The sequence below is a fragment of the Petaurus breviceps genome, unplaced genomic scaffold (genome assembly GCF_028583685.1).
Source record: "Petaurus breviceps papuanus isolate PSGF00001 unplaced genomic scaffold, PetGlider_PUasm1.0 126, whole genome shotgun sequence".
In the NCBI taxonomy this organism is placed as follows: Eukaryota; Metazoa; Chordata; class Mammalia; order Diprotodontia; family Petauridae; genus Petaurus; species Petaurus breviceps.
Genome location: NW_027185655.1, coordinates 22615687 through 22630086, shown reverse-complemented (window position 1 = coordinate 22630086; position 14400 = coordinate 22615687). Strand labels below are relative to the sequence as shown.

Here is a 14400-nt window from a genome sequence, read left to right as displayed (position 1 = left end):
TTATTCTTCTGTGCTCTGCTATCCAGGCAAACTGACCTTTTCTTTGTTCTTCAACTAGAACTCATTTCCCATCTCTGTGCCTTTACTGGTTGTCCCTCGTACTTGGCATACGCTCTCTCCTTACTGCTGCCTTAGAGAAGTCCTCTCTCCCTTCAAGATGCAACTCCAAGTACCATGTTCTACAAGAAGCCCTTCCTGATACCAACTACTCATGCCCTGCTTCTCAAACTGTCTTTTATTTAACTACTCTGAATGCATTCTTATATTTACTCTGCATATATACATGTGTTACATATATACGTACACATGCATATGTATAGATGTACATGTTTATTATTACAAACTTGTCTTCTCTCCTGAATTGATTTTACATTAATGCTATATATATATATATGTATATATATATATATGTATATGTATGTGTGCATACATCTATGAATCTGTATACATTTGTTGGCCTCTTTCTTATTAGACAATAAACTCCTTGAGAGTAGAAATTGTTTCATTCATTGAATCTGTAACCGTACCACTTATCAAGTGACAGACACATAGTAGGCACTTAGTAAATGTGTGCTGACTGATACACTTATCATCATTCCTATCCCTTATCGTCTTTTTCAGTCCTGCCCAGCACCGAGTCTTTGCATTGGGGTCATGAGGAATGTAGCCTCCTAGCTAACTGAAGTGTGTTCATTATCCATATCATGCTGCAGTATTCTGGGTAGCCTGAACAAATTTGTATTCAAACCAGCCTGGGACAGCGGAAAAGAACCAATTTTGGGGTCAGAAGAGCTAGTTTCAAATCCTGACTGATGCTGACTACCTGTGTGAGATGGAGGAAGTCACCTGTCCTTTCTGTACCTTGGTTTCCTCATCTGTAAAATCAGAGGGTTGTCTTCTATAGTCTCAACTCTGAATCTTTGATTCTTAATCAATTTTATCTATTGCCTTTATTCAATATGTTTTTTACTAACAATCTCTCTCCACTCCCCTGTTTCTCAGAATTTACAATCTCAACACCAATCTTAATAATAAAACCCTCTATCGGCCTAATATGTCTTTATTGTTTTTTATGGTTATTAAAATGCATGCTTACTTGCTACAGGAGCTCCTTGAAAGAGTACTGACCCCACCCCTTATGCCCCCACTCCCAAAAACCAACTCAAAGGTCTCTAATTTATCTAGACTTCACCATCTTTGAGGCCACATTGGGGAGAATGTTGCCCATTTAAAAATCACCATCTGTCCCAAGTCACATTTGTACTAAAATTTATATATAAGAATACTTACATATGTTTATTTTTGCTTCTATCATCCACTTTTTCATATTTCTTAGAAATGAGAAGGCAAAGAACGAATCAAAGTGGCAATGTAGAAACAAGGTACATCATTTACCAAGTTTACTTAGCTTCTGGAATAGGAGAGTTAATTGTATTCTGTGGTTATAAGATGAAATGGTGGGGGGGGGGGCACTTTCCATCAAATACTTTTATTCAGTGTTAAATCAGAGAAGGAAGCATCAATGATATATGTTAAGACAGACATAAATAGCTATCTGTGCTATTTCTGTAATAGGAAAAATTCAGAAAAAGTAAAGAATCAGCTCTCTTGAAAGAACAGGTTTTCTATCTCAAGGTTGAAAGAACAATTATGTTTCTTTGAGCAGCTGATAGAGAGCATCATCAAAATTAAAAGACTTCTTTGTAAAACAAAAACTTTCAGTTTGCTTCTAGTAATAGATGAGACAAGCTTGGAATATGTCTGTGGAAAGAATAAAAGAAAACCAATTGAGTATTGGGTCAACTTTATTCCAGAATATGAGCAGAAACTTTTCCCTGTCTTATTAAATTTATATCCCATTTTTACCAAAAATTCCAAATTCTATGATTAATTTTTTCAGCCTTTAAGCATTCTCCTTAATAGCTGAAGATCTTAGTTATTTGTGCTTTTGGTATATCGTCCAAATATACATGAATTCTCATGGTTTAGCTAGAGGTTCTCAAAGTCAGTGAAATACTTAAGTCTTGTAATCATTATTTAAATGACCTATCATCATAGATCTGGGGACAGAAAGGACCAAGAAGAAAGTTTAGACTCTAGATGAATCATGTTACAGATGAGAAAACGATGGCCCAGAGAAGGTGGCTTGCTCAAGGCCACAAGGGTACAGTGGCATTTCCATGATTCACACCCAGGTCCCCTGACTTCAAAATCATCATTCTTTTTACTACACCATGAGGGGTTTGCTCAAGTAAAAATTTCTGCTAGGGAAAAAATGAAAAACAAACGAACCCCCCAAAAAATGGCCTTGAACTGGGCTGATCCCTGACCCCATATTTTTAGGGAGAGGTTTCAGGATAGGGAGGTCCTGAGAGAAGGGAAGGCAGGGCTCCTAAGAAATACTTGGAGAACCATTGGTTTAAATATATAAGTTAGATATCCCTAGTAAGAAAACCCCGATTCACTATTGTGTTAATCTCTCGCTCTCTTTCTGTCCCTCTCTCTCTCTCTCTGTTTGCCTCTCTTTTTAACACACAGGGATCCTACAAACAGCTTCAGATGTTCTGTGGGGAACTCTTCTTTGTACCTGAGTCACAGGTACATACAGAAGGCTTTCCATTGTTCATGGCATTCCTCTTGTACAATTCCCAAAATGCAAGGAAAATTGAATTAATTCATTGTCTATTTATATTTACTTACATTGTAATATATATATATATATATATAATTATATATATAGTAATATATAGTATATATTGTTATAATAGATATATATAGTAATATATATAGTATATATTGTTATAATAGATATTATATATATACATTTGTCATAACCAATAAGTTGAATTTCCCACATTTACCATATATATAATACATATATATATATAAAACATGTTGAATAAAGGCAATAGGTAAAATTGATTAAGGATTAAAGATTCAGAGCTGAAAGAGAATATAGAAGACAACCCTCTCATTTTACAGAGGAGGAAACCAAGGCACAGAGAAGGACAGCCGACTTCCTCCATCTCACACAGGTAGTTAGTATATATATATATATATATATATATATATATATGTGTGTGTGTGTGTGTGTATTGTAATATATACTTATATTATGATTAGAAATCACTTCACATACATGATCACACCTTCTCTGCACAAAAGCCTGAGAGTTAGGTAGTATTGTAGTCCCACTTGAGGGAGAAAGGTGGGGAGTTACTTGCCCAGGTTGTCATCATTGCAGAGAGAATTAAGTTGTCTTTCCAGGGTACCCTATTGAATTAAATCAGAGGCCTTGCCCATCTGTATTCATCTATATTTTCTTTCTGTATGGATTTGTCATAACCAATAAGTTGAATTTTCCACATTTACCATATGGAATCTTTTCTAGAATGAATTTTCTAATACTTAGTGGTCTAGAAGAAATATCCCTCACATTTATTGTATTCACAGGATTTCTTTCCTGTATGAATGAAATGACATTCCCTAGAAAATCATTGTGACTAAAGCTTTCCTAAATGCTTCTTTCTATTATTTTGACACAAGAGATATTCTCAATGTCCCTCACTCTGAACACAGGCATGCCTACACACCACATTTTCCCAAAACAACATAATAATATAATCTTGAGTATACATTATTGAGGTGGGGCAGAGAAAAGATCTCAAGAGTAAAGACAGTGACTCACCTAAGCACTTCCCTAAATTCCCCTCCAAACAATTTTAATATAATGCCTCAAAATAAATTTTGGATTGGCAGGACAAACAAAAAGAGGGTAAAACAATTTCCAGTCTAAGACACCTTAGAAAGTTGTTAGGAAAGTTCTGTCTCACCAGGGTGAGAATGGAGTGCAGGCTGTACCCTAGAAATCCAGCAGCAGCCCTTGAGGGATGACTGAATCAGTTTCCAGAGCTCTCAACCCACAGATGGTAAAGGGGGTAAAACAGCTGACCAGTAGGAACATACGGGGGTCTCTTTGGTGGCACTGTCACATAACTCTGTCGCATTTCCCATACTCAGTTCTGGGTCACACTCCCAGAGTGAGAAGAAAAACTAGCACCTAAGAGTGAGTAGCTGCAGGGGAGCCAGGACTCTGGTCACAGTTCCAGAGCAGAAAAGATTATCTGTAGTTGCTTACAGAATAAAGACCAGGTCAGGAGAGTAATGACCACAACTCTTCTCAGATAATAGCTTCTTGGAAGAACTAAAAACATACAGATCCTCTCCATAACTAGCTCTAAAAACAGCAGAATGAAAAATCCAAAGCCTGGGATACTCTTCCTTCTCAAGAAGAACATCAAACAACCATAATATAAATTTAAAAGTCAAAAAATAGGTTGAAAAAATGAGCAAACCACATTATAAAGAACATGGCCACAGAATGCTATCATAATGACAGGGGAAAAACAAAAACCTCAGAAGACATCAAAGTCAAAATATCTACATCCAAAGACTTAAAAGAAAACTGTGAATTGATCTTAGGCCCAGAGAGAATTCCTGTAAGAGCTAGCTCAAAAGTATTTTTAAAAATCAAACAAGTGAGGTAGAGAAAAAAATGGGAAAAGAAATGAGAGTGATGCAAGAAAATAAAGAAAAAAGAGCCAAAAGCTTGGTAAATGAAGCACACACACCCCTAAAAATACTGAAAAAAATAACAACCTTAAAAAACAGAATAAGCCAAATGGTAAAACAAACAAAAAATAAATGAGCCAAATAAATTTCACTGAAGAGAAGAACTCCTTTAAAAGCACAATTGGCCAAATGGAAATGGAGGTATTCAATAAAGAAAATAATTTCTTAAAAACTTCAATAGGCAAAAGGAAACTAATGATTTCATAAAACATCAAGAAACAATAAAATAAAGGCAAAAAATGAAAAAAATAGAAGAAAATGTGAATTATCTTTAAAAGAAAAATGAACCAGAGAATATATTAAGGAGAGATAATGTAAGAATTATTGGAATACCTGGAAGCCATGAAAAAGAAGAGCCTAGACATCATCTGTCAAGAAATTTTAAAGGAAAATTGTCCTAATATTCTAGAACCAGAGGAGAAAACAGAAATTGAAAGAATCTACCAATCACCTCCTGAAAGAGATCCCAAAATTAAAACTCCCAGGAATATTACAGCCAAATTTCAGAGCTCCCAGGTCAAGAAATAAATATTTCAAGCAGCCAGAAAGAAACAATTCAAATATTATGGATCTATAGCTAGGATAACAGAAGATTTGGATGCTTCTAAATTAAAGTATCAGGGGACTTAGAATATGATATCCCAGAAGGCAAAGGTGCTAGAATTACAACCAAGAATCACTTACCCGGGAAAATGAAAAGACCAGAGGTGAATAGAAAATTTGACTATAAAATATAACTCAAGAGAAGCACAAAAAGGTAAATAGGAAAGACAAATCATAAGGGATTTAATAAGGTTAAACTGTTTATATAACTTCATGGTGTAGCAGCAAGCACCCCAGCATCCCCAGGGAGGCTGCTAACACAGGTTCTTAGATCTGCTTTCCTGAAGGAAAGCAACTCAAAATGGTTTAACAAGCTTACTTTAATCAAACAAACATATATCGTTTACCTAGTTCAGGGGAAAAGTCAGCACCCCGAACTTCAGAATATACTGACAGAAGTTACAAGACAGAGAAACAGATCAAGCAGACAGGCTTCCAAACTGTCCAACCATTACATCCATACCAAATCACAGCTACCAGAGAAGGAAACATCAACATCTGGGTTTTCAAAGCCGGGGGGCTCCCAACGGCTGCCCAGAGTCTCATCTGGTCAAATCATACAACACTTCTCAAAAGAAGGAACCCAGGATTTTGGAATTCAGCCACAGGACAAGATAAGGACTGTGTGTCTAAGCAGGGGGCACTGAATGTGTTTCCTTGCTGCATCCCACAGTTTGGGACCCAGGGGGAGGATGGACTTGTGAATGTGGTGGATGGGGTGAAGGGTCATGTACCCCCAAGGACCCCACCGTGCTGGTTTTGTTGCCTGGCTGGCTGCCCCTCAGGATGTGCAAGCAGGGGCTGGAGCAGTGTGAGGGGAAGGACACCCCCAAATCCCCAAGAGAACTTTATTTGGATGTTTTTTGTTTTGGATTGAAGAGATACACTTGAATGTCCTTTGTGTTTGTTTAAGGCCCTGTGGCCACTTTGGTAATGGCTTGTTTCCTCTTGTATATTGCTAGTTCAAATGTAAATTGTCTATGCTATGGGCATGAAAGATGTTGGGGGCAGAATGTTATAGGAATGTAAATTTTTAAGATCTTCCCTGCCCCTAGGTTAAGTGCACCTGGAGCCTGTGGTGGGAGGCTAGTTTTTCAGGAATGCCCACATCTTGGTGCTTTGTGATTGGGCAATGGGTCAAGAGGATTGTTACATTCTCTGACCCAGGAGAAGTCTATGTAATCCCTGATGTGAGACTTTGTTTTGGGGCTCACTTTGAGAAGTGTTGTGTGATTTGACCAGATGAGACTCTGGGCAGCTGTTGAGTGCCCCCCCCCCCCAGCTTTGAAAACCCAGATGTTGATGCTTCCCTCTCTGGTTACTGTGATTTGGTATGGATGTAATGGTTGGACAGTTTGGAAGCCTGTCTGCTTGATCTGTTTCTCTGTCTTGTAACTTCTGTCAGTATACTCTGAAGTTCGGGGTGCTAACCTTTTTCCACTGAACTAGGTAAACAATATATGTTTGATTGATTAAAGTAAGCTTGTTAAAACATTTTGAGTTGCTTTCCTTCAGCAAAGTTGATCAAAGAACCTGTGTTGGCAGCCACCCTGGGGACGCTGGGGTGTTTGCTACTATACATGGGAAGATTATGGTTGTAACCCCTACGAATTTTACCATCATTAGAGCAATTGAAAAAGTTTTTACAGTGGAGGAGAATATTAGAGGAATGGCAGACAACACTTGATCTTTGCTCTAATCAGAACTGGCTCAAAGACAGAATAACAGACACAAGCAGTCAGGTTTAGAAATCTATCTTACCCTACCTGATAAGTAGGAGGCAAAGGAGATAAGAAAGGAGGGTAGGAGCTGATAGAAGAGAAGGCATATTGGGGAAAGTGGTGGTGAGAAGCAAACCACTTTTGAGGAGGGACTGGGGGAGGGGGAAGGAGAGAGGAAAAGCAGGGGGATAATAGAATGACAGGAAATACACAATGATTATAAATATGACTTTTTTACAAGTTTCTCTGATAAAGGCCTCATTTCTCACATGTATAGCAGACTGAGTCAACGTTTTAAGAATACAAGCCATTCCCCAATTGATAAATTGTCAAAGGCTATGAACAGTTTTCAGACAAAGAGACCAAACTATCTATAGTCCAATGAGGGAAATTTCTCTGAACTGCTATTAATTAGAGAAATGTGAATTAAAAGACCTCTGAAGCACCACCCCACACCTATCAGATTGGCTAATAAAAAAGAAAATGATAAATGTTGAATGAGATATGGAAAAATTGGAAGTTGTGAACTAATCCAATGATTCTGGAGGGCAATTTGGAACTATGCCCAAAGGGCTACAAAACTGTGCATACCCTTTGACCCAGTGATACCACTACTAGGTCTGTATCCCAAAGCAATAAAAAAAAAAGGAAAAAGACCTACACATAGAAAAGTATTCATAGCAGCTCTTTTTGTGGTGGCAAAAAACTGGAACTGATGGGATACTCAATTGTCATTTTTCACTTTTACGTTTACTGATTTTGAAAAGAAAGGAAAGAATGTATGTTGATGGTCTGGTGCCAACATAAACCTTGTGTTTACCCTGAACTGTGTTGGCCTGCAGTGCTATATTTATTTTTATTACTTTATCTTGTGATCTTTCTCTTTGTATCACTGCATGCAAATTTCATGTTTCTCCGAATTCTTCTTTTGTGTCATATTTTGTGCTGTAATAATATTCAATTCTATTCATGAGCTGAAATATATAGTCCTTGCCAAGATATTCGATACATTCGCTTTTATTTATCACTAATAATGTGTCTTCTAATATCCTTGGCATTAATGTTTTCTAAGTAAATATTGGTTATTGAATTGAGTTTCCTTTTCTTGTTAATTATATCTCCTTGGGTTACAAACCTAGCAGTGGGAGCTCTGGGTCAAAGTTCATGAATAATTTTAAATATTTTCTTTCATTATTCCAAATTGTTTTGCAGAAAAATTACTCTAAATCATAACTTTACCAGCTCGGAATGACCTTTCCATAGACCAAGATGCCAAATTTTACCACCTTTTCCTAATCTCAAGGATGAGGGAGGTATTTTCATTCATGGTTACTCTGATTATTAGTGATTTTAAACATTTGTTTTCATTGAATTTTATTTTTGATAGTTTGCATTTTTCTTTGAAAATTATTTTTCTACATTCCTTGCTTATCTGTTGGGAAATGTCTCTTAATCACATCTTGCAGATTTGTATCACTTCCCTATTGATCATGGGTACCAGCAGTAATGATATTGAAGGTTATATTTGGTTTTTTTTCTTTCATCAAATCTTGTTATATCTTTTTAAAAAGTCTACATACATTTTGCATAGTTTAACATAATATAGGCCCAGCACCACACCTCCTGATATGTGTGTATGTGTGTGTGTGTATGTGTATGTGTATGTAGGGGAAAGAAGGTCCTAGGGAGGTCCTTCAGTCTGCCACCTATCTATTCCTTCTGGGAAGATGAGGCTGGGCCCAAGGCTGTGTCCTATGAGACAGAAGCAGTTTTCATGTGTTCACCTGCCCAGCACCCTGTGCCAAATGAGGTGGACGAAGACACAGGGGGCCTCTGGAGGTTTAAAGTCTGAGAAACAATAGCATAGTTAACAAGTACAGCTTCCATATGTCTGGTTTGCTCTTCAACTGTGACTCTACCCATGAAACACAAAGACAAGAAGAAACAATTCTTTCAGTGGGTCAGCCAGGTATTTTTGAGGTTCATACTATGGGCCTGCTTACTGAGTTGATACAATACAAAAAGGTAAATACAAAGTCCACATGAAGGTATAAAACAGGCATTTCAAAAGGAAAAGAGAACACTAGCACCTGGGGACATTGGGAAAGGTCTTAAGTAGAGGGTGATGCCTGAACTAGGTCTTGAAGGAAGCTGAGGCTTCTGTTGAGCTAAGGTGAGGAGGAAGTCCATTCTTAGCATGGGGGGAAGGGGACCACCTGTGCCAAGGTGCAAAGGTTTGAGACAGACTAGCCTGCATGAGGAAGAGCTGGCAGACTGGTTTGACTGAAACATGTGGAAAGAGGAGTAATTTTTAAAAACTTGGAAACATTGATGGAAGTCATCTTGTAAAGGGATTTAAATGCCTGTCTGAGGATTTTGCATTTTATTCTAAAGGAAATAGTCACTGAAGATATTTTGGTCATGGAGTGCTATGGTTAGCTCTGTATTTTGAAAATATCAATTAGCAGGACAGCTAGGTGGTGCAGTGAATAGAGCACCGGCACTGGAGTCCGGAGGACCTGAGTTCAAATCTGGCCTCAGACCCTTAGCACAAAAGCTAGCCTGTGACCTTGGGCAAGTCACTTAACCTCAATTGACCTCCAAAAAGCAAAAAAAAAAAATATCAATCAGGCTACTGTGTGGAGGTTGGATTCCAACACAGAGATAAGTGAAGCCAAAACAACAATTTGGAGGTGATTTCAATATTCAACACAAAATGGTGATGAGTGTCTGCACTAGGGCAGAGGCTTGTAGGAGGTGGGTGAATGGAGATGTGGCACATAAGGGAAGTTATAGAGGTGGAATTGACAAGATATGGAAACTGATGGGGTACAAAGACTCATGAAAATAAAAAAGTTAAGACTGACACCAAATTTACCAAACTAGGGTAGGGTGATATTGACCTTATCAAAAATAGAGAAGTTGAGAGGAGTGATTTTGGGGGGACACACGGGGTATAAAGATTTTTCTTTTGTATATGTTGAGTTTGATGTACCTTTGGGATATCCATATAGAACTATCCAGCAGGGCTGGGTTTCAGGAGATATGATACATATAATATACACACACACATATATACATATATATATACACATATATGCACATACATATAAATGTATATACACATATGTGTGTATACACATATACAAAGAGAGAGAGAAACAGAGAGAAAGAGAATATGAGAGCTATAGATACAAGAGTTACATGTATTAGAAAAGATAATTGAACTCAGGAAAGATGAAGAGATCACCAAGAGAGAGGCTGGTAAGTGGACAGAGAAGAGGCCCAGGACAATGCATTGGAGGATGCCTGCATTTCATATGGTGATTTAATAGAACAATCAGGAAGGAAATGAGAGAATCAAGTGTTATAGAGCTAATGTCCATGAAGAGGAAATGGTCACCAGTGACAATGATGCATAGTGTCAAGCAGGATTGGGGCAGAGTCATTGAATTTAGAAGATTAAATATGTTTATTTGTTTTCCTTGTTTATATGTATATGTTATAAGGGAGGACTTCTATGGAGGATGGAAGTTGATCGATAGTGATAGTGACACCAAGGGAAAGTAATATCAATGAAAGATTTAAAAATACACAGAAAAGAGCAAAGAATAATCATAGGGTACAAAGACAAGCAGAAAAGTTTTGGTTACTGCCATATTAAGTGTAATACATTCTTGAAAATTATATTACAATTTCATGTACAATACTCTTTTCTTCTCTGGATATTAAAATGCTTGTGCTTGTTGAGTCCCTAATTTAAAAAAAAAATACTTCTCAATAAAAAAGAGCTGATAAGAAACCCTTACTCAATTCGGATACAATTGCAATTTAGTAGTGAAGTAAAAAGGAAAAAAAGAACATTTTAGGTCTAGATTCTGAATTTCTTGAGAAAAGAAAGAGAAGGTCCAAGAGGTTCAGCAATCACTGTGAAAGATTTGGAAAGGTTGCTGAATTATTAGTGGGATAAACCTCAATTAATTTGCTAAGCAACAGTGGGGAAAGCACAGTATGGGAATGAGTGAGGTACTTCTTGTCTAATGTGCATTTCATATCTGAGAACAAAAGCCTTTGAGATAGTGACCAGAGATTTAAGATTTAATGTTTTCTGGTTTGAGTGAGGTTTCCATTGAGGGTGCAAAGAGATTCAAGATAAAGGTCAGTGGTTAACAATAGTGGAAGTGTTCTGGAGGGCATAATGGGATCTGGCTGAGGAAGACAAGGATGAGTTACTGAGGAGAGAAGAAGATCTGTGTCTTAGTAACTGTCTCTGTATCACAGGGATCAGAGCAGCTGGAAATTGGAATTTGCCAAGTATATTATTAGGGATGACCAGCAAATAAAGATCATCCATATTCTACGGTCATAGGAAAACTAAATATGGAGTGGATATAGGCCCTGACTGCTTCTGAATCCCAGAGGCTAAGGATTTCTTAGAATTATAAGACCCTGGTATCCAAAAACGTACAAAGTGCCAATCAGGTCCTTGAAGGCCGGGTTATATTTACACGCATCATCTCATAGATCATCATGGTGATAATGTGGGAGAAAAGGAGGGGATGGATCAGGCACACCCAGGATATCCCTGCACATGGCACAGGGACTAATCTCTCAGTTGCTGAAAATAAAATTCCCTTTGACACCTCTGGTGTGCTTGGGATCTCTGATAACTTAGAGTCCCTATTGAAGCAAGACCTGAGTACCTACTGCTCCCAGGACCCAGAGGCTAAGACTTGATTGAGATAGAATGAGATTCCACTTGAGAGATGCCCATCTAGCAGTCTAGGGGCTCAGACCTACAGTTAATTTAATATCCCTAACCTAGATCCAACATACCTGGATATCCAACATAATATTTCACATTAACGCATTTAACACGCACCATTTCTAAGACACTGACTTTCTTACTGTTTCCCAGACTCAGCATTCATTCCATTTCCCACTGCCCTGCTTTTGAAGTGCTAGTGACCCAGAGTTTCTCTCTACCTCCACCCAACCCCTAACAGAAGGTGACTTTTCTCATTGAAAAAAAAAATTCCTAGTGTAACTCTGGATATGAAACAATTTTCAAAAGAACGAATACAAATGATTAATAATCAAATGGGGTAATGTTTCAAATCACTAATAACAAAGTAAATGAAAACACTTCATGACCAACAAATTGGCAAAGATGATACCAAATGGAGATAGTTATACTGGAGGGGATATGTAAAGAAGGGCTCACCTACATGGCTACAGAAGAGACAACTTGGCCCAACCATCCTGGCAAACACTTAAGAATGGTATGAGAAAAGTGAGATCGATTCCATGGCCTGTGACTGGCATCAGTCACAAAGTAAAAAAAAAAAATAACAAGATGGGTTTAAAGAATCTACCTCAAGAAAAGTGTACAGAGTTTCTCAGTTATAACTTGGTAATCTTGGAGAGAGGCCCTTTGGTTGAATGATGAGGCCCAAAGTCATTTACAAAAGGTTGAGAAGTGAGTATAAAGAGAAGAAGGTTCTGGTTGAGTTGTTTGTATTTTTTCCCCTAGGAGTTTGGCAGAGACAGGAAGAAGGAATAGAAGAGATAGTTTCTTATTCTAACTAGTCTTACACAATAAGGGCTGGTTAGGCCAGTCCAGGATGGTGAGCATAGAATGGGAAGAGGCCCAAATATCCAACACTTGCTTCCACTCACCTGCCTCTCCCCTCTACCAACACCATCCCTGTCTACTTGCAGGTGCTGCCCTGGGACATCCTCTCCCTTCTGGAGCTGATGCTGGCAGAGGGCCGGGGGAGGGAACACCAGCCCGACCTGTGCTGAGGAGGGCACCACTCTGCTTGGAGTGGTAGGAGGGGGCTGTCAGAGAGGGATCCATCACTGCAGCCTCTGTGGAGCAGATCCCCAAAGTTTCTGAAGGAAATTTTCTGAGAAGCTCCCTTCTAGACTTGGGAGGCTCAGTTCCAGGGGCCATGGGTCCAGATTTCCCCAAGGTGAGGTGCTAGAACCTTATGGCAGCACGTAACATTCCCCTATAACATACAGTAAGGAGATAAAGTCCACAGGTGGTCTGGCATGAACCTGCTATAGGGTGGGAGTGAAGAGGGGGCCAGGCAGAGCTAGTGCCTGCAGGGGCCCAGGCTGTGCTGACTCTATTCTCCCCTGCTCCTCTTCTATCCAGCTATGCAGCTCTTCTCTAGCAGCCTAGGCTTAAGTGGGAGGCACCCAGAGTATCAAAGACATTCAGGGGGCCTGAGTGAAGAGTGATGAAGGAAGTGTGAGTGGTGGTGAATGTGACTTTCTCAGCCCAGATGGGGCCTGAAATGGATGCAGTCCTCCCCTTCTCCCCTCATGTGACCTTCCCAGCTTTGTATGCAGTGGCTTCCCTAGGAACTCCATGGTTAATTGGGCACCCTCTACTTTGCAACCTTCTGGGGAAAAGCCCCACTTGCCCAGCCCTCTGCTGCTTCTGGGACTCTTTGTCCATTTCTTCTGCCTCACTTGAGAAGGCAACTTTCATCTTTCAAGAATGGCCAGTTTCCAAAGTACCTAAAGTTGTTAGGCATTATCTTCTAAAAACCGATTAAGCAGGGGCTGCTTTAATGCTAAATCAGTAGGGGAAAATGCTTCATTCCACCCACATACAAGTAAAAAGCAACTTTTTAAAAAATAAATAATCTTTAAAAATTAATACTTTATTTAATTTTAAGGAGATAGGTGGAAAGGAGAAAGGGAGTCAGAGAAAAAATAGATAGAGGAAAAGGGAGAAACAAAAAGGAGGAAAAGAAAGAGGCAGTGAGAGAAAAGAGAGGAAGATGATGGGAGAGATGGAGCTAAAGAGGAGATATCGAAACATACAGAGGCAAGGTGGGGGAGACAAAGATAAGAGGAAGAGAAGAGAATTGGTTCAGTTCTAAAGTCTGTTAGCTGCTCTGGCCACAGCCCTTTAAAGGACCACAAGCTTAGCATCAATCACTAGACCCCCTGAATTTCTGAGTGGCTTTCCCCAGAGAAGAACATTCTTTTATGTGCTGAGAAGTTGCTAAATGATTCACTTTTATATTTAAATACATATATTTAAAATAAAGATTTGATTTTCCTGTGAGATTATGATGAAGGAATAATTTAAGGCTTTTAAAATTTACTCTATAACATTAGAGGTATTGATTAACTAGATATACTTAGTAAAACTACATTCAAAAATTTTCTGATTATCTTTGTTCTTTTATATGAAGCAGTGTCGGTTGAGGTTGTTGTGTTCAATTCAACTAAATTCAACAATAAACATTTTTTAAGTCCCTCAGATGTGCATTGAGTATATAAAGACAGAATGTATATAATATAAATGTAGATAAAGACAGAATGGAAAAATAGTCTTTTATTACCTAGAAGAAAGGAAAGAAGGAATAAAGAAAGGGAGGAAGAGAGGAAAGAAGAAAGAAGGAAGGAAGGAAGGAAGGAA

The 14400-nt window shown here is 38.5% G+C and overlaps 1 protein-coding gene across 1 annotated transcript in view; it reads right to left on the bottom strand.

Annotated features, from left to right (window-relative positions):
• Nucleotides 1-1492: 1492 nt before the first annotated feature.
• Nucleotides 1493-14400, bottom strand: part of STPG2 (sperm tail PG-rich repeat containing 2) — a 579581-nt gene continuing 566673 nt past the window's right edge. The window contains 1 exon segment of the mRNA XM_069094391.1: nucleotides 1493-1761. Within this exon segment, the coding sequence (XP_068950492.1) occupies nucleotide 1761 (1 nt within the window). The 3' untranslated portion in view covers nucleotides 1493-1760.